The sequence below is a fragment of the Nelusetta ayraudi genome, unplaced genomic scaffold (genome assembly GCF_046127955.1).
Source record: "Nelusetta ayraudi isolate G7.1 ecotype Tasmania unplaced genomic scaffold, CSIRO-AGI_Nayr_v1 ptg000016l, whole genome shotgun sequence".
Classification (NCBI taxonomy): domain Eukaryota; kingdom Metazoa; phylum Chordata; class Actinopteri; order Tetraodontiformes; family Monacanthidae; genus Nelusetta; species Nelusetta ayraudi.
In genome coordinates, this window is record NW_027466066.1 from 7218704 (window position 1) to 7241536 (window position 22833).

At 46.5% G+C, this 22833-nt stretch overlaps 2 protein-coding genes across 5 annotated transcripts; both read right to left on the reverse strand.

Annotated features, from left to right (window-relative positions):
• LOC142886990 (transcription factor MafG) lies at positions 1-17436 on the reverse strand. 3 transcript variants are annotated; one of them, XM_076024294.1, is made up of 3 exons: positions 17158-17436; positions 2202-2289; positions 1-2118 (listed from the first exon to the last, which is right to left on the reverse strand). In XM_076024294.1, the coding sequence occupies exons 1-3, from the start codon at positions 17358-17360 to the stop codon at positions 1666-1668; spliced, it is 744 nt and encodes a 247-aa protein (XP_075880409.1). In that variant the 5' UTR covers positions 17361-17436; the 3' UTR covers positions 1-1665. The 3 variants fall into 3 exon arrangements, with proteins under 3 accessions (XP_075880409.1, XP_075880411.1, XP_075880410.1); XM_076024296.1 differs by lacking the exon at positions 17158-17436 and adding an exon at positions 16477-16583; XM_076024295.1 differs by lacking the exon at positions 17158-17436 and adding an exon at positions 15947-16446.
• Positions 17437-17560: 124 nt separating this feature from the next.
• Positions 17561-21997, reverse strand: pycr1a (pyrroline-5-carboxylate reductase 1a). 2 transcript variants are annotated; one of them, XM_076024292.1, is made up of 8 exons: positions 21848-21997; positions 21542-21613; positions 21345-21415; positions 21007-21186; positions 19502-19723; positions 19338-19403; positions 18700-18863; positions 17561-18419 (listed from the first exon to the last, which is right to left on the reverse strand). In XM_076024292.1, the coding sequence occupies exons 2-8, from the start codon at positions 21606-21608 to the stop codon at positions 18251-18253; spliced, it is 939 nt and encodes a 312-aa protein (XP_075880407.1). In that variant the 5' UTR covers positions 21609-21613; positions 21848-21997; the 3' UTR covers positions 17561-18250. The 2 variants fall into 2 exon arrangements, with proteins under 2 accessions (XP_075880407.1, XP_075880406.1); XM_076024291.1 differs by having other exon boundaries at positions 19311-19403; positions 21848-21996.
• Between the last annotated feature and the right edge of the window lie 836 nt (positions 21998-22833).

Below are 22833 nucleotides of genomic sequence, written 5' to 3' on the forward strand. Positions count from 1 at the left end.
GGGGGGACCATTTTGAATGCTTTGCGCTCAACATATTGAGAATTTGGAGCATAAGAAAGCAATTTGGGACAAAGCGATGACCTTTTCTCCTTTTTCCCAGCTGGCGTGCGTAATTTCCCCAGATTCTGTGCCGCACGGCTCGAACGCGGTAAACTCTTAATGGCAACATGATATGTAACTTACAGCGAGGAAGCGGAGGAGATCACAGATGCCAATACGCACAAAGACAACTGACCTTGATTACACCACCTAGTTTAGCTCTACAGATTTGTTTTAAATAGCACAGCATTGACATCTATACAGTGAACGACACTGCCAACTTTGTCACTTACACGTCACGTCACGCGCTACCCCACAGTACGCGCCTAGTCACTAGAAAAAAAGCTATCAGACTTCAATAGTAAGCCACTTTTGGTACAATTGCAAAAAAGATGTCACAGGAACATTTTTTTTTTTTTCCATTTTTTTTTTTGTCATTTTTCATCATCTGTATTTCTATAAACGATTGATGGTCGTCTACCTAGAAAGGAAACCCAAGAACGCAACAAACAGACAAAGTTTTCTACACCATAGCAATTCAAAACTGTAAAGCTTGTGTAAAGACTCTCTTTTGGAAATATCCGACAGCCCTGGCGACAAGTCATTGAAAAACAAAACAAATCAAAACACGCAATATATATATCTTCTTCGAAACAAAACGACACCATTATAGTTTCTCTACAAGCGGAACTTATGCTTCAAAAGGTTTTGTGGATTTTCGCCGTTACCACAAATCATGATTTGAACATTCGGGTTTTTTGTTTTCTTTTTCAGATACTGGAGAGGAATCTTGTCATATTGGAATGGCACTCGGCTCCAGGATGTCATCGTGAAGAACTGGTGATGGATTTTTTTTTTTTTTTTTTTTTTTACCACTTTCACATCACCATGAATATGCAAGACCTCTTTGTATTTTCAGTGCATACATACATATATTATTGCATCTACCTGTCATATCGATAATGACGAGTTCATTAAAAAGCCTGCCTCAAAGACACGTGAGCAGAAATAACCGCCGGATTTGGGAGCATCATTTTCACACTCGTGTTCCTGACAGACGTCAAATAGAAGAAGGACAGAGAAAAAGATCACAAATTGGACTAATTTACTCGTTTTGGGGTTCGTCAGGCTTGCGAGAGCTTCTGGCCGTTATTCATCCAGATTTAAGTCAGTACATAATAACAAGCAGAGGGAGTTTCAGCTGTTTGTGTTTTCCTGGTTGTGTGACAGAAAAAACACCCCAGCTAATTCTTAGGATGGAACCCCCCCCCCCGAGGAGCTCATCCTGAACAAAAAGCTCTCACTCTGTAATTGCTGAGGAATAACTGAGCTGTGAACAGAAATTTGCTGGAAAGTGTCGCTGTTCTAAAAATCAACGTGACTTGGGTTTGTTTTGGGGAGGCGGGGGAGGGGTGTTTTCGGCACGGAGCACTCTTCTCCGCCCGACAAATTCTGACTGCTGAGTCATGCTGTAGGTGCTACTTGGAGAGGCGAGGTGTGAGCGTCAGCAGGAGAAGTTACGGGTGAGAAGTGACGCCGTGCTGGGTTGCAATGCACTGACTGGAGCCTTGAAAGATCTTCTCCCTCCCTCCCTCCCTCCCTCCCTGTCTCTCTGCGTGTCTGCTACTACGACCTGGCCTCCGTTTTGGACTTGACGATGGTGATGACGCTGGTGGCACCTACTTTACCGGGGATGAGGGGCCCGATGACCGAGGCCATGGGCCCCCTGGCGGAGGCCACGGGGTTGCGCGCCACAGTCCTGGCGAAGCTCTGCAGCGCCTCGTACTTGGAGCGCAGAGCGTCCAGCTCCACCTTCATGCTGGCGTTCTCCGTCGCCAGCTTGTCCACCTCCTGCTGCAGCTGCGCCTTCTGCTTCTCCAGCTCCTCCTTCTGCGTGACGCGCTTCACCCGGCAGCTGGCGGCGTAGCCGCGGTTCTTGAGCGTGCGCCGCCGCTGCTTCAGCTGCAGGATCTCCTCCTTCGTCAGGCCCCGCAGGTGCTGGTTGAGCTCCCGCACCGACATGGTCACCAGCTCGTCGTCGGTCAGGCTGGTGCCATTCTCCCCCGGCTCCCGCTTCACCTGGAGGAGGAGGGACGGGACGAGAGGGGTCGGTCAGCGTTGAGCCAGGTGCGTGTCTGTCATACTGCACACGTGCTACTTACCTTCAAGGCCTTGTTTCCCTTGTTTGTGGTAGTCATGCCACAAGAGCCGCGTCCACCTGTGTTGTTGTTGCTGCTGCTGCTGCTTAGTCTGCAGACAAGAGAGGTCACTGTCAGTGTGTTGCAGGTGAGGGGTGTGTGAAAGATACAGCATGACCCCCCAGTCACTACGTTTACATGACACTCGAGAAAACAGAATTATTGCCTTAGTCCGACTGCAACTGGACAACTGAAGTGCACGTAAACGCGTTAGTCCGCCTAAAATTGGAGTCGGAGAACTCCTACTTAGACACACAGATAATGCGATTGGAATTCGAATTTCCCCTTTATGTATGTATACGCCTTAGTCAGAATTTAACTAGACACGAGACACGAGATTCTTCTTCCTCATTTTGTCGCAGTTTTTTGTTCGCGATACGATATTACTGCAGCGATGCAATTGACTTTGCCGTAAGCACCATTTCGTTTTCACCGTTTTCACCAAGCAAATCGAGCCACACATAGCGGGGAAGACCAAGTTAGTACCATCTAGTGGATGGAAGAGGTAGTGCAATTTTGTTTGAATTTTAATTTGTTTAAATGTCCCTTTTATGTGTGCGAGATATGAGTGTATGTAAGCAACAGAGAGTCAGAAATTTCCCTCTGGGATAAATAAACTTTCTGTCTATCTAATCTCTCTGTCCATCTATTTCCAAAGTTAGAAAACTTTGCGGTATGATGAAAACTTAAGTGTCTCCGGAGTGACACAATGTTGCTGGACTCCCTCTGCCCCACACAAAAAAAAGAAGGTGAGAGGTGGGACAGTCCTATCGAATATGAGAGGGAATCAGCTTCTGGCTACGGCGCGGTTAGGTTCTTTAAAAAACACCAGGCGCTAAGTGGGTCAAGGACGCATCGCTTCCCTTGTAAGTGACGCCAAGTCTGCTCAGCGACTGGACTGAACCCCTGCCCGCACACACGCGCGCGCGCACACACACACACACACACACACACACAAAAACAACATCTGCCCGACTACAATCCTGCGCTGTATTCAAACAGCGTGGCGAGGAGGATGACATTTAGCTGTTTGGCAGACGTTCAATGATAGAGAAAGCAAAACTTGAGCCACTTTATATTTGAATGGAGCCTCCCAGACCCTGAACAGACAGCAGAGGACGTGGACGGACTCGAGCGAAAAACCCTTCAGCTTGAAAAAAATAAAAACCTCTGGAAAAAGAGCCATCAGGTCTGCCGAAGACACGCACACCTGTCTCGACTTGGCCGCCGTCAACTGGAAACCCGTAAATCAACTGGGGCTGAGGTGGGGAATGGTTGGGGCGGTGGGGAGGGGGGGTGGGGGGGGGGCTTTGCTGTGCCGGTGCTGCAGTGCCTCAGACGCCGTGTCCACACTGAGGCGGCCGCACTGCAGAAGTCGTGTCTTGCCGGTGCGGAGGAAAGGCAACGGAGAAGCTGCGCAGGCAAGAAATCTGACCTACTGGTGTTAAGACGGACAGAAGGTTGGGTGCCTTCCACCGTGCGAGCGCCGTCTAAGGCTAAAGACACACACACGTGGACACACACACACACGCGCGCACGCACGCACGCACGCAGAGCGCACAGGGAACTCTGGGAGCTTTACACTACACCCGGTAAACGCTGCGTCAGCGACACAGGAACCCACCACGGCGAGCCCAGCCAGCACATTGCCTCAGTAAGCTGATTTAACGCAGCCCGCCCAGCCGTGGGTGTTTGTGCTCAGCACCTAAACAAATGCATGTGGGGCTTTTTCTTTTTTCTTTTTTTTTCCTTTCCTTGTTTTTTTTTTTGTTTTTTTACTACAACTTTTTTCAGCACAGGATAAAATAAAAGAATCTCCCGCTCCGCTAGGTGCTTCCGCCCCCTCCGGAATGGAAGAGTTAAGAAAAAGCAAAATTACCGCAAAGGTAATCACGTTAGATGTGTGCAGAGAAAAAATCAGGGGGAGGGGAGCACATAGAAAAAAAGACAGATGAAGGGGACCTATGAGGTGCGCAAAGAAGGCCTGGATATCTCCATGGCAACAAAAAAAGAGAAGGGGTGGGGGGGAGGGGGGAAGAGGTTGGGTGCTACAGGTGGACCGGTCACCTGAGCCAAACAGGGAGAGACAAGACGCTTGTTAAAAATGACCTGAATACGACACGATCACACAGGCTGGGGACACAACAAGAGGTCGGACTGTGCCGTGCATTCTTGATGCTTTTACTTTGGCGGAGGGAGGGGTGGAAAAAAAAAGAGGAAAAAGAAGAAAAGGTGCTCCCGGCTCTCATAAAACGGGAGAGATTTCCCCGCGCGCAGCGAGCGGCTGTCAATATATAATGATAAAAAAAAGGTATTTCTTTTCCCTGCAAAGGACTTTCTGAATGTGAGTCTTTCATCCCCGTCGGAGCAGCTGTGAACAGCCGCCGGCGGTAGCGCCGACTCTCTCAGTGGCCTTCGCGGTGACTCATTTCCAGTAAGCATTTGGACCACGGACGCAAAAAAAAACATAATGGGATAATGGTCAGCCTGATGATGCACAGATAATGGACAAATAGACGAGGAAGCGTGGCGCTAATAGCTACAGGAATCGGAAGGGGGCGTGGGGGCGCGAAATTAAAAAAAGGTGGGGCAGCTTCTTCCAAATTCCCAATAACTGCGTACGCGGCATATTTCCCTTCGCGAAGATTGTGTGTGTGTCTGTTGCTGCGTTTCGATTACAGTTTTTTCGGGAAATAAAAACGATATTTCGAAAATTCCGACAACGTGCAATTGCGATTTGCAGGCGTTTCCACTGAATCGCATGAGCCGTGATTCTCGTAAAATGTGGTCCCGCGAGTTTTACGAGAAATACATTTGCTTTTGTTTGCCGTCAAGAATGGTTGTTATATTTTTCTCTTTGATTACTTGTAAAAAAAAAAAAATATTCCGCCATTTTCACTTGACGTGAACCGGTCACGTGACCCCGTACATCACGTCCGCTGACGTGTAAATGCGAAAAAAGTGTTTCCATGACACTTTTGCGATATACCTCCATATCAATATGCCTGAGAAGCCACCTCATGACAGCGTCAAAGCCATATTTGAGAGGTTTTTCCAAGTTTAGGTGGCTCCATTACCAGATTTCTATCCCGATATTTAGGTTTTGCTCAATTCTAGGGGCAATGGAAACGCAGCTTGTGTGTCTGTGTGTGTGGGGGGGGGGTTGTATTCTTGCGCGCAGCTGTGCGGGGTAACAGTAGGCACGGCTCGGCGTGGCCGAGAGCGGCTCCGCCATATGACACCGTGGAAGGATTACGGCCGCGGCGCAACCCTCCAGCGCTGGCGGGCTGGCTGGCTGCTGCCAACAGACGGCTACCAATGACAGGGCATGGCAGCGCAACACAGACAAGGTCCAACGCACAGCTGCTCCCTTCCACTAGCAGGCATGTCATACGTCTCTCGCAGACAAAGAGGCCACACACACACACACACACACACAGACAGGAAGATGGAGGGATGAGGCAGCGGAGGGAAACGCACCTTTTTCTACTTTTTTTCTGCCCATAAAAGCCGATAAAAGTGGCAGGGAGATTTTTGCAACACAAGTTAAAAGTGCTTAGCAGCAGCTGAAAAAAGTCGCTGGTTTCATGCAGATCTTGGGGAGTCGCATTTAACAAAAAAAAAAAAAAAAAAAAGGATGAAAGAAATTGCACTTGCGCAGTGAAGAGTAATTGCGCAAATTGGGAAATGGACATGTTTGCCGAACAGATAACATCACATGATGCCGAGTTCCCAGTTTCCCCATAACAACAGAGGGCAACATGGCTCGGAGCACCAGCAACAAGGAGACCAAAACGTCCCCTTGGTCTCAATTGTGGAAAACATAAAGAATAAAAAAATCTAAAAATATCACGAACCCAAACACCAACTCGGCAAGTTGTACGTTGCTAGGGCGACAATTTTTGTTGTTGTCTGGTTTGTAACTGTTACTCCCCCTACACGTTTATTGCAGCACTGTTTCTGTGCGTTGCCAATACCGCCACCTACTGTTCCAAACTAGCAAAGTTCACCTGCTCCCTTGGTGTCTTTTTGCTCCACATTTTGACGGGAACCATACTTGCGGTCGCCTACTTTCCGTAATTTTAAACCTTTTGTGCGGCCTGTCAAACGGAACGGCGAGCGAGGGCGGCGTCGCGGGCGAGAGGGGAGGAGGGTAGGTAGGGTGGCCGAGGTGGGAGCGGGTTGGTAGTGGGGGGATGGGGTTGGGAGGGAGGAGGGACACGGACGCCTTTTGTAGGCACTCGCTGAATTTTCATGAATCGCCTGGAAGAACGCTGACAAATCAGAGCTGATTGCTTGGTGAGGAGAGACATCACACCCACAGGAAATAGAAAACGCTGAGTGTGGTCACCCAGTGAAGGGGAAGGTGGGGATGGAGAGAGGGAGAGAGAGAGGGTGAGAGAGAGAGAGGGTGAGAAGAAAAGGGGTGGAGAGTGAGAGAGTGCAAACATCCTTGTGAAAAATGCCCACTCGACACATTTGCAGGAGCTCGAGAAGAACAGGTTAAGGGGGAGAGAAAGAGGGAGGGAGAGAGAGAGAGAGAGAAAAAAAAAAGAAAAATTACTGATCTCAGCAAGGACCGAAAACCAAGGTGCCAATTAGGAGGTTGTGAAGTTGAACCAACACAGGGCAGGCGAGAGACGAGAGGCACGAGGCCGCCTGCAACCTTCAGAGGCCCTGTGTCTGCGGCCGGCGGTGTGGATGTGCAGAGGGCGGCCTGCCACGGCGCGACGGGGTCGACCCAGGTTGAGAGTGAAGGCTTGTTGTGGGGGGGTGGTGGTGGTTACGATGATGTGGAATGATGGGTCCGGCCTTGAGCCCCAGCGCCGCTTTAATGATCTCATCCGCCACGCGGTGGTCTCTCCGGGGGGGCTGCCGAGGATGGACACCATTAGCTTGGGGACCCTTTGTTGAGGGAGGGTGGAGGGGGACTGAGGGTAGAGCATCTTCGCACTCCCTCCCCCCTCCCCCCTCCCCCGCCCCGATCCGTCCAACCACCCACCCACCCACCCACCGCCGCCACTCTGGCGGATGATGAATATTTATCAGTGTCGCGCGGCGCCCGAGGTAGGGGTGGGAGACGGGGGGTGAGGGGGCTGAATAAAGATGCTGGCGGAGGTGATTCTTCAAGGATACATCCAAAAAGGGTCCTCCGTCAGCGGCTGTCTCAAAATGGCGGTGGGGCTCGGTGTCGGTGGGGGTGGGGGGTGCAGGTGGGATTTCTCTGCCGCCGGAGGTGGCACGGAACGGCGGTTCAGGGCTGCAGGGGGTGGGGGTGGGGTGGGTGGGTGGGTGGGTGGGGGAGAGACGGCTCCACCACTTGACAGCGGCGTAACGAGATTATCAGGGCCATGAGAGCACACGGGGTGGGGGGTTGGGGTTCTGGAGGGTTGGGGTTCTGAAGCTGGGGAGGGGAGGGGGAAGGGCCTTAAAACAAAACAAAAAAAACCCTTCAACACAAAAACCCCTCAGGAAGCAGCCTGAGAATCCAGATGACGACAGCGGCGGCTCCCGGAATACTAAACGCGCACGGCGAGGACCGAGAGGGCGCCAGCTCCACTCAGACGTGACGGCTGGGTGGCGAATCACGTCCACCCAAATCGCGCGCACATGTAAACACAATAAGACAGATTATACCACCCCACCCCCGCCCACCCGCCCACCCATTCGATCCGCACACACGCAAACACATACAAACGTATAAATTTAACTTGTCACGGTCGATTCCCGGCGAGAAGCGTCCGCGCGCTTGGCACTCGCCGGCTTGCTAATGAAGTGAATAAAAACCTGGACGGTGGAGGTGCATGCTGATTGGGGGGGGGGGAAAGAAAAAGAGGAACACACACAGAGTGCAAACCAACAAAAGCAACCGGGTTCCCGTGGAACCGAGGAAGAACAAGAAAAGACAAAGAAAAGGACAAACGTCAAGGCCAGTGTCGTAGTCAAGACCGCACCAAGAGCGGAGAGTCTCGATCTCCATACTCTCCGACGATCAAGAGCAGAGAGTCTCGAGATTGAGACAAGACCAAGACTTTATACAGTATCTCAAAGCAAAATAACAACAAAACAGAAGCAATAACCAGTATCTTTTTTTTTTTATTTAATTTTGCTTCTAAATCGAACAGCAACGTCTTTTTTCTGCAAGGTAACTTTCAATAATTTTTTTTTTTTTTTTTAACATTTTGCTGCTTTGCCAACTATTTTCAAAAATACAACTTTGCTTCATGAAATGAAAAAAATGAATGAACTAGGAATAAGGGGGAGTGTCACTCTGGGGGAGGGGGGGGGGGGAACAGAGTGTAAAACGGCAGCAGCTGGATTCTTTCCTGTTCTTATTGTATCACTGACTGACAGTGGCCGAGTCTTGACTGGTCTTGATCAAAAATCCAGAGTCCGCCCAGTCTGAGGCAGCGAGAAGACTGAGTAAAAATGCCTCCGAGTCTGAGTCCGAGTCCGAGACAGAGAAAAGCGGTCTTGAGACCAAGACCAATCTCAAGTACTACAACAGTAGTCAAGGCTCATTTTGCGGGGAGAAAACCCCCCACAGGACTAATTCTGGTGTGGACTCTCTCAGGTGACGGGGCCTCCACTGCGAAAGCTGTGTCCTAAATGTAAATCAGGCCTCTCCAGGCCCTCATATTATGCAAAACTCACTTCATCAACCTTTTCCTCACAATACATGCGTCTCCTCCGTCCTGTCAGCCAACTCCCCGGAGGTGCACGAGAGGCCGTTCGCCACTTCTTTTGTTTGTTTCTTTTTTTGGTTTTCAGTGATGTCATGAGGATCCAGGCGAGCGAGGTTGGCGGTCCGACCTCCGCACGGCCACTTCCTTGGAGATCCACAAGTTTATTTGAGGATAATCAATTTGTGCCACGCTGGCGTTCTCGCTGAGGTCTCGGTGTCAGAAAAATATATAATAAAGTTGCGAAAATTAATGTTGTTCTCCTCCTTCCTTTTTTAAAAAAAATTAAAATTCTAGAACTTTCAAGCGCCAAATTGAGTCAAGACAGCGTGAGGGCGCTAGCGATCGCCTTTTCAAATTCCCCCGATCAATAACCTCGCGCCGTCGCTGAGGACTCCGTGCGGGGCGGCCGCCGCCGACCCGAGGAGCTGCGCGATGAAGAGCGTGCGAGGGGAATGGGGGGAAGGGGAGACCTCAGCAGTTTTCTCACGACGCCTCTGCGCCTTCACTCCTTCTTCGTTGCTCGTTTGTTCGTCTCGTCCGCAGCGCGGGGACGCGCCTCATGCGAGTCAGGTGACCTCGTCACCCCGCGCGCCGCAAATAGCTGTTCTCAACACTCGGCGCCGCATCGGAGGGACCGCCGTGGTTTCTTTTTTTTTCTTTTTTCCTTTTCTCTCTCTCTCCCTCCTTCCTTCGGGCCCCGAGTAGAAGAGATCGCCTGGATATTCAGATCTAATCACCGCCCCTCCACCCCATCGGTCGAGTCAAGTCAATTATCAACAGTAGCTGCGTTTCCATCCCCCCGAGAATTGTGCAAAAAAAATATATATATATCGCAATACAAAAAATTGGTGATGGAAAGAGTTAAACTTTGAAAAACCTCTCAAATATCGCTAAAGGGGTTTTGACGCTCTCGTGAGGTGGTTTATCAGATGCGTCGATATTGAGATATATCGCAAAAGTGTCATAGAACCACTTTTCGCGTTGACACGTCAGCGAACGTGACGTACGGGGTCACGTGACCAGTTCACCTCAAGTGAAAATGCCGCGTTATATTTGGATGGAGGAGGAGGAGGCAGAATATTTTTTTTTAAATATATATAACAACCATTCTTGACGGCAAACAAAAGTAAACTAAAGAAAAGAAAATTCTCGTAAAATCTTGCGGGAACAGAAATACGGCTAGTGCGTTTCACACCATTCAACTGAAACAGCTGCAAATCACAACTGTACTCTGTCGAAATTTTAGAAATATCGCTTTTATTTTGCAAAAAAACTGTCATGGAAACCCAGCTTGTGTTGGGCTCCAAATGACTGCAAATTTTAAAGGGGAAGGTGGGAGGAAGAGGGGGAGAAAGTCCTCCAAGAGTTCCTGGAAGACTTGATGCAAAAGCTTGAAGAAAACAGTGAGACAGGGAGAGACAGAGACAGAGAGAGAGTGAGAGAGTGAGTGTGAGAGAGAGAAAAAGGTACGGCAGGAAGAGGGGAGGGAAGCTATTAACCACTAAGTATTCAGAGCGTGAAATAAGAGTGACAAAAAGAGGGAGCGGGGAAATCATTCAGCCAGCTTTCACAGGGAAATGTGATATGCTTGTAGTGGAGGGGAAATACTAAGTCAATACTCCTAACCGGAGGAGACTCGGAGGGGGCGACGCGCGAGAAAATCTCACACCTGCCCGCCGCTTAATACGCTGCCACTGTGACGGAGGGGCGGAAGGCTTTCGGCGGTCCGGGTATTAATGAGGGGTTTTATATCGAAACAACTCCAATATATGCGACGCTTGTCCTTCATGGACAGAGGAGCTTCTGTTACACAATAATTCAATGACTGTTTGTTAAGAAGAAGGAGAAGACGACCAGGCCGGTGGCCAGGAAAGTGCACTCTTGATCGCACTCAGGATTTTAGTATTGGTGTCATTCAACGCCTCAACGTGGGCCAGTCCCTTTGTACCGCGCACACTGCTAAATTTACAAGGCTGAGCCTTTTTTATAAAGGTCTCTGTGCTCATAGTTCAGCACAACATATCATCCCTATCATCACATGAAATATGAAGTAATCACTTTAAATGTATGGTGCTTTTTAAAATCATCTCTAATACGAAAACAAAATATTTTATTAGAGAATTGGGGTTAATGTTTCAGAGTGTATAACTTAATAAGAATGTACGTATTTTCACATCAAAAAAATTCTGTTTTCAATATTCCACCCACTGTTACGCCCTGAATGTTCCATATTAAAAAAAAAATGAGAGAATGAGGCAAAAAGCAGAAGGTAGCAGCAGGAAAAAGAAAATCTCTCGATAGTCTTTTGACACTCGCTTTAAAAAAAAAACAATTCTCTTTTCTTGTCCATTCTATTCTTTTTTTTCTTACTCGGGGTTATGTTCAGATAGACATAACGCTGATGATTTGTCGTAGACGCCGCCACTTTATGCACCCTAATAAATGCTGGCGCTGATTATTACCCATATGGAGCCGGGTAGGCTGCACCATATCGAGCATGTGGTACATTTATGTCTGGAACGTGTGTGTAGTTCATGTGGTTTAAAGCGAAAACATGAATCACCGCCCCCGAGGGTTTGTTTTTTCCTCTTTTTTTTTTTTTTTTTTTGCATTTTCACTCGCTGATAATGTGAGGCTTATTTAAAGGGACTCAGGTTGGACCGGTTTTTCGCCAAACACATATAGAATGCGTTTCTCGCTGTTTACTCGGCGCAGCTCTGCTGGTTAGAAGCGGGGAGGACGGGAGCGGAGACTCTGCTGGCCTCTGCCTGGAGGAGTTGATTAAACAGGAAGAGAAAAGCTCTTGATACTTCTGCCTCGCGCTGGCAGAGGAAGTAAGGGTTGCAGACAGCCCACACACACACACACACACACACACACACACACACACACACACACACACACACACACACACACACACACACACACACACACACACACACACACACACACACAGGCAAAATAACCGGGAGCTTTACTATGCTGGCTGCATACATATTAAATGCATACATGTCAACATCGGCGGTGCGGCATTTGCAAGCCAAATGACTCGGGGAGAGCAGTTTAACACAATTTGTTGGTATCGAGCGCAAAAAAAATAATGATGCGTTAAATCGTGCCTTTGATCGGCGTTCCCCTGCGCCTCAATGATTTTCCCTTCAGCTAAACACAGCGCTCTGACGATAAGGGCAAACAAACAGAGACCCAGCAGTGTCAATAAATTAAAAACAAAAACAAAGACATCTGTTTTTGTCCTTCCCTGTCCAGCCTTTTTTTCCCCCCACCTCACAACGAAAAGCAAATTCTGTACCGAAAAAAAAAAAAAAAAAAAGATACAAAAAGTCTAATTTCTATAACACTGCTGGAGCTTGGTTTAAATTATGCAAAGCGATTGGTGGCGTCTGTCTACAGGATATTAGCGGGTGCCTCAAAACATTTCTTATTGTTTTCTTTTATTTTTAAAGGTGCTATAGTTGAGGATTCAACGCGATGTAATGCCAGGACTTCAGTTCAGTTTGTTTCCTTGAGGCACAGCAGCCTTCGGAGGAATGGCGTTAAGAGACTGATCCTCACAGCAGCCGGTGCATTTGAGGCATATGAACTAATATCCATTCATTTCTTATTCAGAATTCTTTCTAGGAAATGACAAAGGTTGAAATGGGTGCACATCCCAATTTCTCAGCCTGACTCCTCAATTGACAGAAATGTAGAGAATCTTCATTCCACACTAACAAGCGGGAAAAGAAGTTATGAAACTTTAAAAATGAATAGGAAATTCATAGTTTTTTTTTACTTAAAAGCAAAACAATGACAGCTAAAATAGTAAATGAATGATTGACAAAATATAGAAGCATCGTTTTCAGATTGCATGCTGCCACTCTGCTTCTGCACATACGTTGTCTCATTGAAATTCAATCTTGTTCTTTTTCCTTCTAATGTTCGAGGAAATATTCTGAGAAGAGAGAGCAAAAAAAAAAAAAAAAGAGCAATAGGCAGAAGTGGTGATATTTAGTGATCTGCTCGAGCTCCCATCCAGCGTAGGTTATACACAGCATAAGGCAGAATCGAGTCAACCTTTGGCCTCCTTTAAACATGAGTTTAAAATATTCAGCCTTTAAGACAGAAGACGCAGGGAGAAAAATCTAAATTTATCAACTGAAACTCTCCAAAAAAATGCAAAGAAACCCCCCCGCCCCCCAACCACCACCACCTCCTCCTCCGTCGTTCAACGGTTTCACTTTGACTCTGCCTCTTTCACAAAGCGGGCGCTGGGTTAAATCGCTTGTTTTTTTAATGTCAGTTTGCCACTGATGTGTCTCAAACATTAATCAGCCGAGATAAAAGTAGGTTACATGAGAAACAGCGCGGCGCAGCGCCCGGGCTCGCCATGTTCCTGCCCGATATTGGCTTATCTAAATTATGAACACACAAAGAGGCAGTAATGAACATGCCAAGTCGAACTCCAAGTTCCAAACAGAAATTCATCAAACACACTTGCTGCTCTGTCTAGATGAAAGTATTACTTTGAGAAGTGGAGCGGGCATATCGCAATGCTAAGCAATCATAATCCGCACCGCACTTGCAAGGGGTTTCATCACCGACATTCTCTCTCCCTCATGCAAAAAAATGGAGAGGGGAAGAGGGAAAAAAAAACTATATTGATCTTTTTCTTCCTCCCTTCCAGGCATTCCCATTTCCCCCGCGCAGCTTAAGCAGCACTTTTGTGGACAAATCCCACATTTGTGTTCCTTTCTGGAGGCTATTAATTGTCCTGAATAGGCGTAACTACTCCCAAGGCGTAGTAGCTGCTGCCGTGCAGAGGTGTTGGTGGCCGGGCTGCTGCGTATCCTCTGTGCAAAGTCTTGCCTTGTGTTTCGTCAACCTCAAATATCCTCCTCTAGCCTCCGACGGCCCGGCCGTTCTGAGCGACGCCACTGGGCTCGCGAGCGCTGCGCCTTCGCCTCACCTCTACGGTACCCGGGCCTTATTTTTATCTTCTCCACCTCAAAGCAAGAGGCGATAAATCTCGGAGCTGATCTCCACCGCTGCACCCCGTCTCCATCCACACACACACACACTGACACACACGCAGGGAAAATCGCCAGCCCCATCGGGCTCTTACGCGGGGCCCTCATCCGTTCTGGTTACCTGCAGAGGAGAACGCAGAGACGGGCATTACGCTTTATTGCGAAGCCGAAGCCTCTGATGTGGGGCCGGGGCCTGTCTGCTAAACACACTTCAATGCCCCCGCTCGCATGAACGGAGATGATGAAATAAGTTTGATATTCGAGCAAGAACGGGCAACTTCTGTTCAGCCCGGGCCGCCGCCACGCGCACAACAGTTTCCAAGGTGACTTTTCCAATTGCAACGGAGATTCTCCATGGATAATTCATTACCTGCCCCTCCGTAAGTGTGCACTCTAATAGGCGGCAAATTTCATCATGTCACACGCAGGGAAACAAGAGCATCTGCCTGACAGTGGCCCCCCGACGGAAGGAAATAAATGGCTTACGGCGATGACATTAGCGCCGATAATGTCTGAAGCAAGCTGTTATTCCATAGTGTTAAGGGCATAATTAAAGGTCCCATACTAAACAGTATTCAATTAACCAATGTTTCCCCTCAATAATCTGTGCCTCTGGTTTGTCATCAACAGTCAACAGCCATCAGGAGAGTGCGGCCTTTGCGCGACTTGCTTGCTCCACTTTACAAAAAAACAAACAAACAGCAAAGAAAGCTGCATAAGAAATCAACCTCTTGTGATGTCACAAAGAGCGTTGACGTGATTAATGGTTGTCTGACGTCTAAGATCAACTCACACCTGCCTCGTTTGTCTTCACCTCCAAATGTGCAGTTGAGTAGTAACAGCATCAGTATTAGCACAAAGGCAAAACCCATCGTTTTTGTAGGAGGCAGGAAACAGAGGGCTAAATATTCTGGAATTTGTCAACTGACAAAGTCTGCTTGAATAGAGTCCAGTCATTCTTTTTAGGATTTTTTTTTTTTGTCTTCAAAGAATTGATATGAAAACAACATTCCTTTCAATAGTAGAAAAATTACATTCTCAGCATCTCTTCATTGCAATACAAACCGAATCATGAGCCGCTTTTTAAACTTCCCACACAGCCCCATAATTCCACATGACCCAATTTTTTAAAACAGCCACTCATTGCGCGTCTCCGTTTATAACAACGCGCGCATAATATATTGCTTATCATGCATTTTTTAAAATGGATGTGACATCGCGGTTGACACTTCAGGCACTTGGTCCACATGCAACTCGCGGGGCCCCCGTTCGTTTGATGTGCGATGTCTGGCATGCGCCACGACCACAAAAAAGAGAAAGAAAGAAAGAAAGAAAGAAAGAAAGAAAAAGACGCACGGATGAATATGGATGAGCACCTATTGATGAAAGCGCGGCGGTCGTCACTTGATGCTCACGGCCCCCGATGACTGGATCGCACGGGCGAACAACATCAGCACCAGTCCGACTCGCCTCCGAGATGACGGCTCACAGGCTCGGTGATAAACATCGACCCTGATCCGCCCGGGCGGACCTTTTGTCCGGCTGGTGCCATGTTTCGGGGTGGTTTCTAAGAACGTCTAAAACACGTCGGAGTGATGATTCAGCACGTTTAATAATGACCATGATGATGATGATAATAACAAAAAAAAAAAAAAAAAAAAAAAAAAAGAGAGAGAGACACGCACCCAATAACAGACATACCGCTACTTGATCGTTCCCTCTAATTACACAATCATACGGATCAAAAGCCTCACTGTGATATTGAAGCCAAGGGCGCTGCTGCCATTGTTTCAATTTTTATTATTATTATTTTTTTTAAACACAGCTTAAATGATTTGACACTCCAGGTGAGCCAATTAAAACGTCAAGAGTCGACGCTTTTGACGAGCGTTTGCCTCCCCGCTAATTCATGCAACAAAAAAAAAAAACAGAGAAGCGTTTACGAAGCACGTGAACGCAGCTCGTCAGATGTCAAAGGCAACGCAGGAAGACCAACCTGATCCCGCTGAAGCGCCGCCGCCGCCACTGCCTCGGCTCGCTGTCGCTCCTTGTTCACGGCGAGCTGATGAAGCAGCAGGTTTGATCGGCGAGAAGCACATGAGTTGACACACTGCCGCCGAGGAAGAGCCGTGGACGCGCCACGCATCGGCACCAAACAAGCCCCACCACCACCACCACCACTACCAGCAGCACCACCACTACCAGCCCTCTAATTCGGTCACAACCGAGCGAAGCCGAGCCACTCACTCTGATATTCCACGGCTGTCTAGCGAAAGTGGCAAAACAACCCCCCGCCCACTAGAAACAAGCGAGCAAAGGGAAGCGAGGAAATCCCCGCGCTCAGCCTTCCCCCCTCCACCTTACTACAACCGGAACGTTACAACGCCACCACGGTCGGGCACGCTCCCGAACCCCGGGGGCGTGGAGGGGAGTGGGGGTAGGGGGTCGGGGTGGTGTGCACATTCAAGTCAGGGAGCACAAATAAAACTACAAAACAAGGGGCAAAACAATTGCGGGACAACACACCCGCGGAAGTGATTGGCACGCTTTTACTCGCAGCTCGGAACTGTGTACAAAAGATGAGCTGCCATCTCAGCGTAGTAGCAGCAGCAGCAGCAGCAGCAGGCTCAGTTGTCGTTTCCCCAACGGCCACACACGGCCACTTCCGGCGGCAGCTTTCAGAATAAAGGCGTCAAGCGCGTTGGTAACAGCATGCGTGAAAGACATAAGTGTTGGTATGTTTACTGTACAAAGACCCGTTAAAGGTATTAAAAGAAGACGTCTATCTGTTTTAGGGGCAAAATTATTTTATTATTATTATTTGTAATAGTAGTAGTAGTAGTAGGCGAGGCGTATATAAGCATTTGGCTTCTGCCTCAGCCTGTTCAGTCAAAGAAAGATGTTGATTTAAACCATCCTTAGTTGTTTGTATTTCTGTGCTTTAAAATGACTGAATCAATCAATCAATGGATCGATCGATCAATCAATCCTAGTAGCCGCGTCGTCCTCTTACTTCGAAAACACTGCCTCGCATCCGTTAGGCTAACTTGGCTAACTATCAGGAGCTAGGCTAATGCTAGCCCCCCTGGTAGGCTAACGTAGTGTAGCCGCGGCCAAGGCTGTCAGCGGCGGAGCGACAGGCAGCAGCAGCATGCACACTCAGCACAACATGAACGCCGACGCTTGTTTGGTTGACGAGGAACCCACCTGACTTGGAAAAAATGACACCCGCGAAAGTTGGCCGTTTCAGCGTCTTTCCCTTCGGACAGCCGCGGCGACGGCCAAACATCGGCGGTTCCGGGCGAATTTGGCTTCCACCGACAAGAAGCGAGAGCAAGCGCTTCCAAACGCCAGCTCTCTCCTCGCTCCCCTTGTTGATTCCTTTCTCTTGTATCCAAGCCAGACGTCATCGTGTTTGGTCACGTGCCTTCATTCATGAAGGATTTGCTTTCCTAACAAGAAAAAAAAAATTTCTAAAAAAAAAAAAATATTTACAAATTTTATTCCACATACTCTCCCCACGTCCAGAAAACGGCAACACAATACAAATTGTGACAGCAAGAAAGGATGCTGCTTCAAGTGTGCATAAATCAGAATCAAAACATTGATGTTTTTCTTTTTCTTTTTTAATAAAGTACCACAAGGTTTTAGAGTATTACACAGGTGCAAACATTACCACGTTCATATAAACAATATGACAACACACAATTTGAGCTGACTCTTGTCCCACAGAAGGGATTTTGAAAATAAAGATTCTCTCAGAATTTTCCAATAGTATTTGGAAATGGAAGCGGAACCACAGCTCTTAAAAAAATAATGAACTGGAACACTTATTTTATGGAGAGAAGAAAAGGTCTAGATTTATGCAACAATTGTGGTAATTGGTTAAAAAAAAATAAAAATCTGCCTTTGTATAGTTTTTTTTGGTACTTAAAGGACATTTTAACTTGAGGGGAAAAAAGTATTTACGAAGCATGGCTTTAAAAAGTCAACCAAAAACCTCTGACAGATTGTGGGCTTAATTATTGTCACTTGTCACAACCTGAGTTACACAAATATATCTACTTCTGCTACAAAGCAGCACAATGAGCAGAGAAAATGTGAAAGCTATAAGGAACAAGGAGTGGGTGTTTTGTTTACAAACAAATATTTAACTTGTGCTTTTTTTTTCCAATGTTAGGTCAAAATCACACAAACAGTAGACAAATCTCAAGTGAAGGTTTAACTAATGATTTGACTTTCTCCTTCCAGAGATGGACAGGTGATTTCACAGATGTGACAGGTTTACCATGTGCTCCTTTCATTTCTTTTTGGTCCTCGCATTATTATTACTGAACAAACTGATTCCATGGGGCTTAACTCCAACAGCATCTACGGTCACACCGGGCTGCTGTAACACTTTGTCCAAAGTCGTCTTCTTGATGGCAGCCGGCGAGATTTTCTCCTGGTCAGCCAAACACTGAAGTTCCCTTTGGGGAGAAAATGATCTATTATTACATCCTACTACATCATATTAAATCATATTATACATTATATTACTACTGGTTGATTAGTAACCAGTGAAGGACAAAGTTGTCAGCGTAACATTATCTGCATGTAGCTCCATCTACCGTCTGAAATATACGGTCCAGTAGAAATATATCATCCGTTTGAGCACAACAATTATCTTAAAAGCCTCCCTTGTGTATCCTTTTGACAGAGAACTTGATTTGTTATTTTGGTGGCCTCGCACTTTTCTCATTAACTTACCTGGTCCGGACACAGGAGGCCTCCACTGCGTTGATCAGGAGGCTGCGGAAGCCCCCACTCTCCATGACATGCAGGGCGTGGATGGTGGCGCCCCCTGGTGAGCACACGTTGTCCTTGAGCTGTCCTGGGTGTTGTTCAGAGTCTAGCAACATCCGCGCCGCCCCCTGTGAAGAAGTAAAAGGGGAGAAACCTTTTTTTAATTTTTTTGGGGGGGGGATTTTGTTATGATATTGTTTGTATTGAAACCGACAGATGATTGTTGAAAACTGTACACTCTGATAAAGATCGATGAGACTGAAAGATTAACTTTAGATTAAATAGAAGAAGACTGGATGGGTTCAAGCATATGGAAATTACTCTCAGATTGGACACTTTTGAGGCTTTGTGGACCTTAGCAAAGATCCTGGCAAGAATCCTGCATTTGCTATAACACCACGCTGTTATAAGGTTTTTGAATAGACCAAAATGCACACCGGAAATTGCAATATTAAGGAGGGCACGTAAAATTTGTAAAGAAAAAAGAAAAACACACACACACACACACACACACACACACACACACACACACACACACACACACACACACACACACACACACACACACACACTACCAGAAGGGCTTGAGCTCCAAGACGGACTGCCAATCTCCTGGGCAGGCCCATTTTAACTCCACCATCAGCAAGGGCGTCGACAGCCGTAAACGCCTGCAATTGAAGTAGGTTGTCAGGATTGTTTGGATGAAAGAAAACGGCTGAAATCAGCTTTTTGTCATAACTGCAGTGGGGTGGTGAGAAATAGTTACATAAGCAGGTCCGCTGCCACTGAGTCCGGTGACCGCATCGATCAGGTCTTCTTCCACCTCAGTGCAGTACCCAACGCTGGCCATGAGCTGCTCCAGTAACTTTCCATCTTCCAATTCCGCATGGGTGCCCGTGGCATATACCGTGGCACCTTCGCGCACCACCACTGGAGTGTTGGTCATGAGGCGCATTACCTTAGGAGCAGGGCGATACTGCTGCAGCTTCTGCAGGGAATGACAATGTACTGAATCAACCGTCTAGACAATCTGTAGGAACAAAAGGTTGGACCACGGAATTATTTATAGCTGGACGGCTTTAAAGCCAGTGATATAAGATCCAGCAGCATGTTGCGGTAATAAAGCAGACTGCAAATCAACAAATATCGGTTTATGTCTTTTGCATTTTGTTATAACCACATATAACGTGATTTTCATGGGTGAACGTCCTGATACTTTCACCCATGAAAAAATTAGGAAAGAGGAAACCAGTAGGCTGAGAGACTCGTTGGCACCTGTCTTTCCTAATATCTGAATAAGGGGAGTCAGATATTAACTGATGCATGCTAATGTCCTGTGTGATCTCACTCCTTAGCTGTGATGTCAGGGTATTAATTAGAAAACCCTGAACAGATCGATTTCTGGACTACAATTAAAACCCGGGAACAAAATAAGACCTTTTAAGTGGATACATCCTTAATGTAAATATAATCTTACTGGTTAAGGAAAATGTAAGTTACTCAGATTTAGTGACTTTATATAACTGAAAATACATACATGTATTTTCTATTCCTTTAATCCTGCCATATCCATGTAAATGTTACATAAAGGGGCTGATACACTGGGATGAATCATATAACTTTTTTTTCATTTTCATTTGTCATTCAAGTGTGGCAGCATATATATAGAGACCAACAAATCCAGCTTTTTGGGGGGAATGGAAGTGAGTGGGTGTTTTTGACAGTCAGCTATCTGACTGTCATGTTACAACATGTGACTGTTTGGCCTGAGGGTCTGCAGCGTGCAAAGCACAGTGGTAGAATGTGAACGGTTGATGAAAAGAGCACAGAACTTCAAGAAAGAAAATCACTGATGTTGTAATCAAGAGCTGATAAAAAAAAAACAGGGTTGGCATTTAAAACAACAATCAACTGGGGTTTGTTTGTCATTAAATTGTGCAAATTTGACACGGTGGGTTATTTTAATTTAAAATGTTGGAAGCTGATCAGTTTCTTTTACTGGTTTCTACATCTGCTCTTTGTCATTCAGGTTACAAACATATGGAACAGTTCCATTTGCAGTTTGGGGCTATTTCAGAGTAAGCACATGCAGTAGCTAACCAGAATTGCCAAACCAAAGATTTTCCAAAATAAAAGCGAAAACACCATGTACCAGAAATTGTCAGTAGGAGAAAAGAAAAAAAAGAAAAAAAAAGTGAGCCAATTCTGTTCTGTAGCCGAGTGAGAACAGGGAGGATTTAATCAATACTTTGTATTTTCTCATTGACTTGCCTTCTCTATGGAGCTGATGGTGACTCCGGCAGAACATGACACAATGAGGTGGCGATTTTCAATGTCTGGCCCAATTTCATCCAGCACAAACGGAATGATGTGTGGTTTGACGGCCAGGAAAAGAACATCACTTTTGCTTACGGTCTCTTTGTTGCTGGTGGTGAAATTGACGCCAAGTTTCTGGAAAATAAATTCAAAAACAAAATAACACTAACCAGAGGCTCTGACAGTGAGAAACATGTTTTTCCATTACACACAAAACAATTATAAAAAAAAATAATAATAAAAAATAAAAAATTAAGAAGAAATTAAATTTTGACTTGTCATTGTCTACCCACCCGCAGCCCCTGAACTGTGGGGAGGTCTGTGTCTGGGGAGCTGGCAGTGATTCTGTGAGTGGCAATTACGCCTTAAAAATAGATGAGGGAGAAAAAATATTTCCAGAGGTAAACTCAGTGTATGATTGCAACCATCCAAGCAACCACACTGGAATTACAGCCTACATACAGGATGAGAGCGTGACACACAAACTCACCTGCAGCAGTGAAGCCTCTCACCATTGCGTGGGCCAGCTGGCCAGCTCCAATGAAACCTACACTCATCCTACCTGTGAAACCCGGAAACAGCGGCGAAACGATTAGTCTGTATCACCCATGACGCGTTATCTCATCCAAAATGACTCTCATAGCGAAGTCAGTTAGTTAGTTGTTAGTTAACAACCCCCCACCCCGCCCCAATTTCCGCAAACACCCAGCAAGTAACCTACTTTCTCCAGAGAAGGAGGGGCAACAAGTGCGGCTCTGGAAGCACAAAATAACTACTTCGCGGGAGAACGACTCACCCTGGGACCCAAGTGGCGCGCAAGATAGACTCGGAAACGCGTACAAATGACAAACACTTGTTCACTGTCAACGTGGCTTCCGCTCTTCAGTACCTGAGCAAGACGTACTGATTGACAGGGAGCGGGACCAATGAGCTTGAAATGTTACCACAGCGCACAAAAATCGCGGGCCAATCCCCTCGCAGCTGCCGAGGGCGAGGCGCGAGAACATCCGGAAACGATTTACCTCAGTCAGCGCAGCGAGCGGGGCAGTTAGAAAATGGCGCTCTTCACTACCATCTGCTGGCCAGAGCCTTGGAAGACACGATGGACGATTTGTCGTCGCACAGAACAGGTATCATGACCCATCACTGCTTCAATACGTTCCTGACAATCAACGTTTTCGACTTTAATTGGTCTATTTTACTTGACGTATGTCCTAACAACAATAATAATTCAACGATTCCCCAGAAATCTATATTGATTTTAAATGTATGAAACGTCTTTTTTTTTTTTTTTTTTTTTTTTTAGCATTCTGAATATCACAGTGCTCGCTGTGTCCAAAGAGCACAAAACATCGTGATGTACACTTTTCACCCAGGTCAGGGTTTGAACTTTTACCATCAGGTAGACAATAGAGGACAATCAAATCAAGAACAAACAAATTAAAAAACGGTTTCTACCCAACAGCAACAACCGCCTTTAATGCCATAAAAAAAATACAATCTCTAACATGACACATGTACACAGTAACGGTACTGTGCAATTACAATAGCTGTTTCCATTGTGTTAATGGTTGTAGTGTGTGTTGCTTGTGTTTTTACTGTTTCTTTTTTTTTTTTTTATCGTAATGACTGTCTGGCAGTTTTGTTTTAAAAATGTGTTGTTCGTGTCACAATGACAATAAAACTCTACTCTTCTATTCTCAGGCTTGTACAAAAATCAAAAAGTGACCAACAACATACATTCTTACTTGTTTATTTTAACACATAAAATTTTAAAAAATA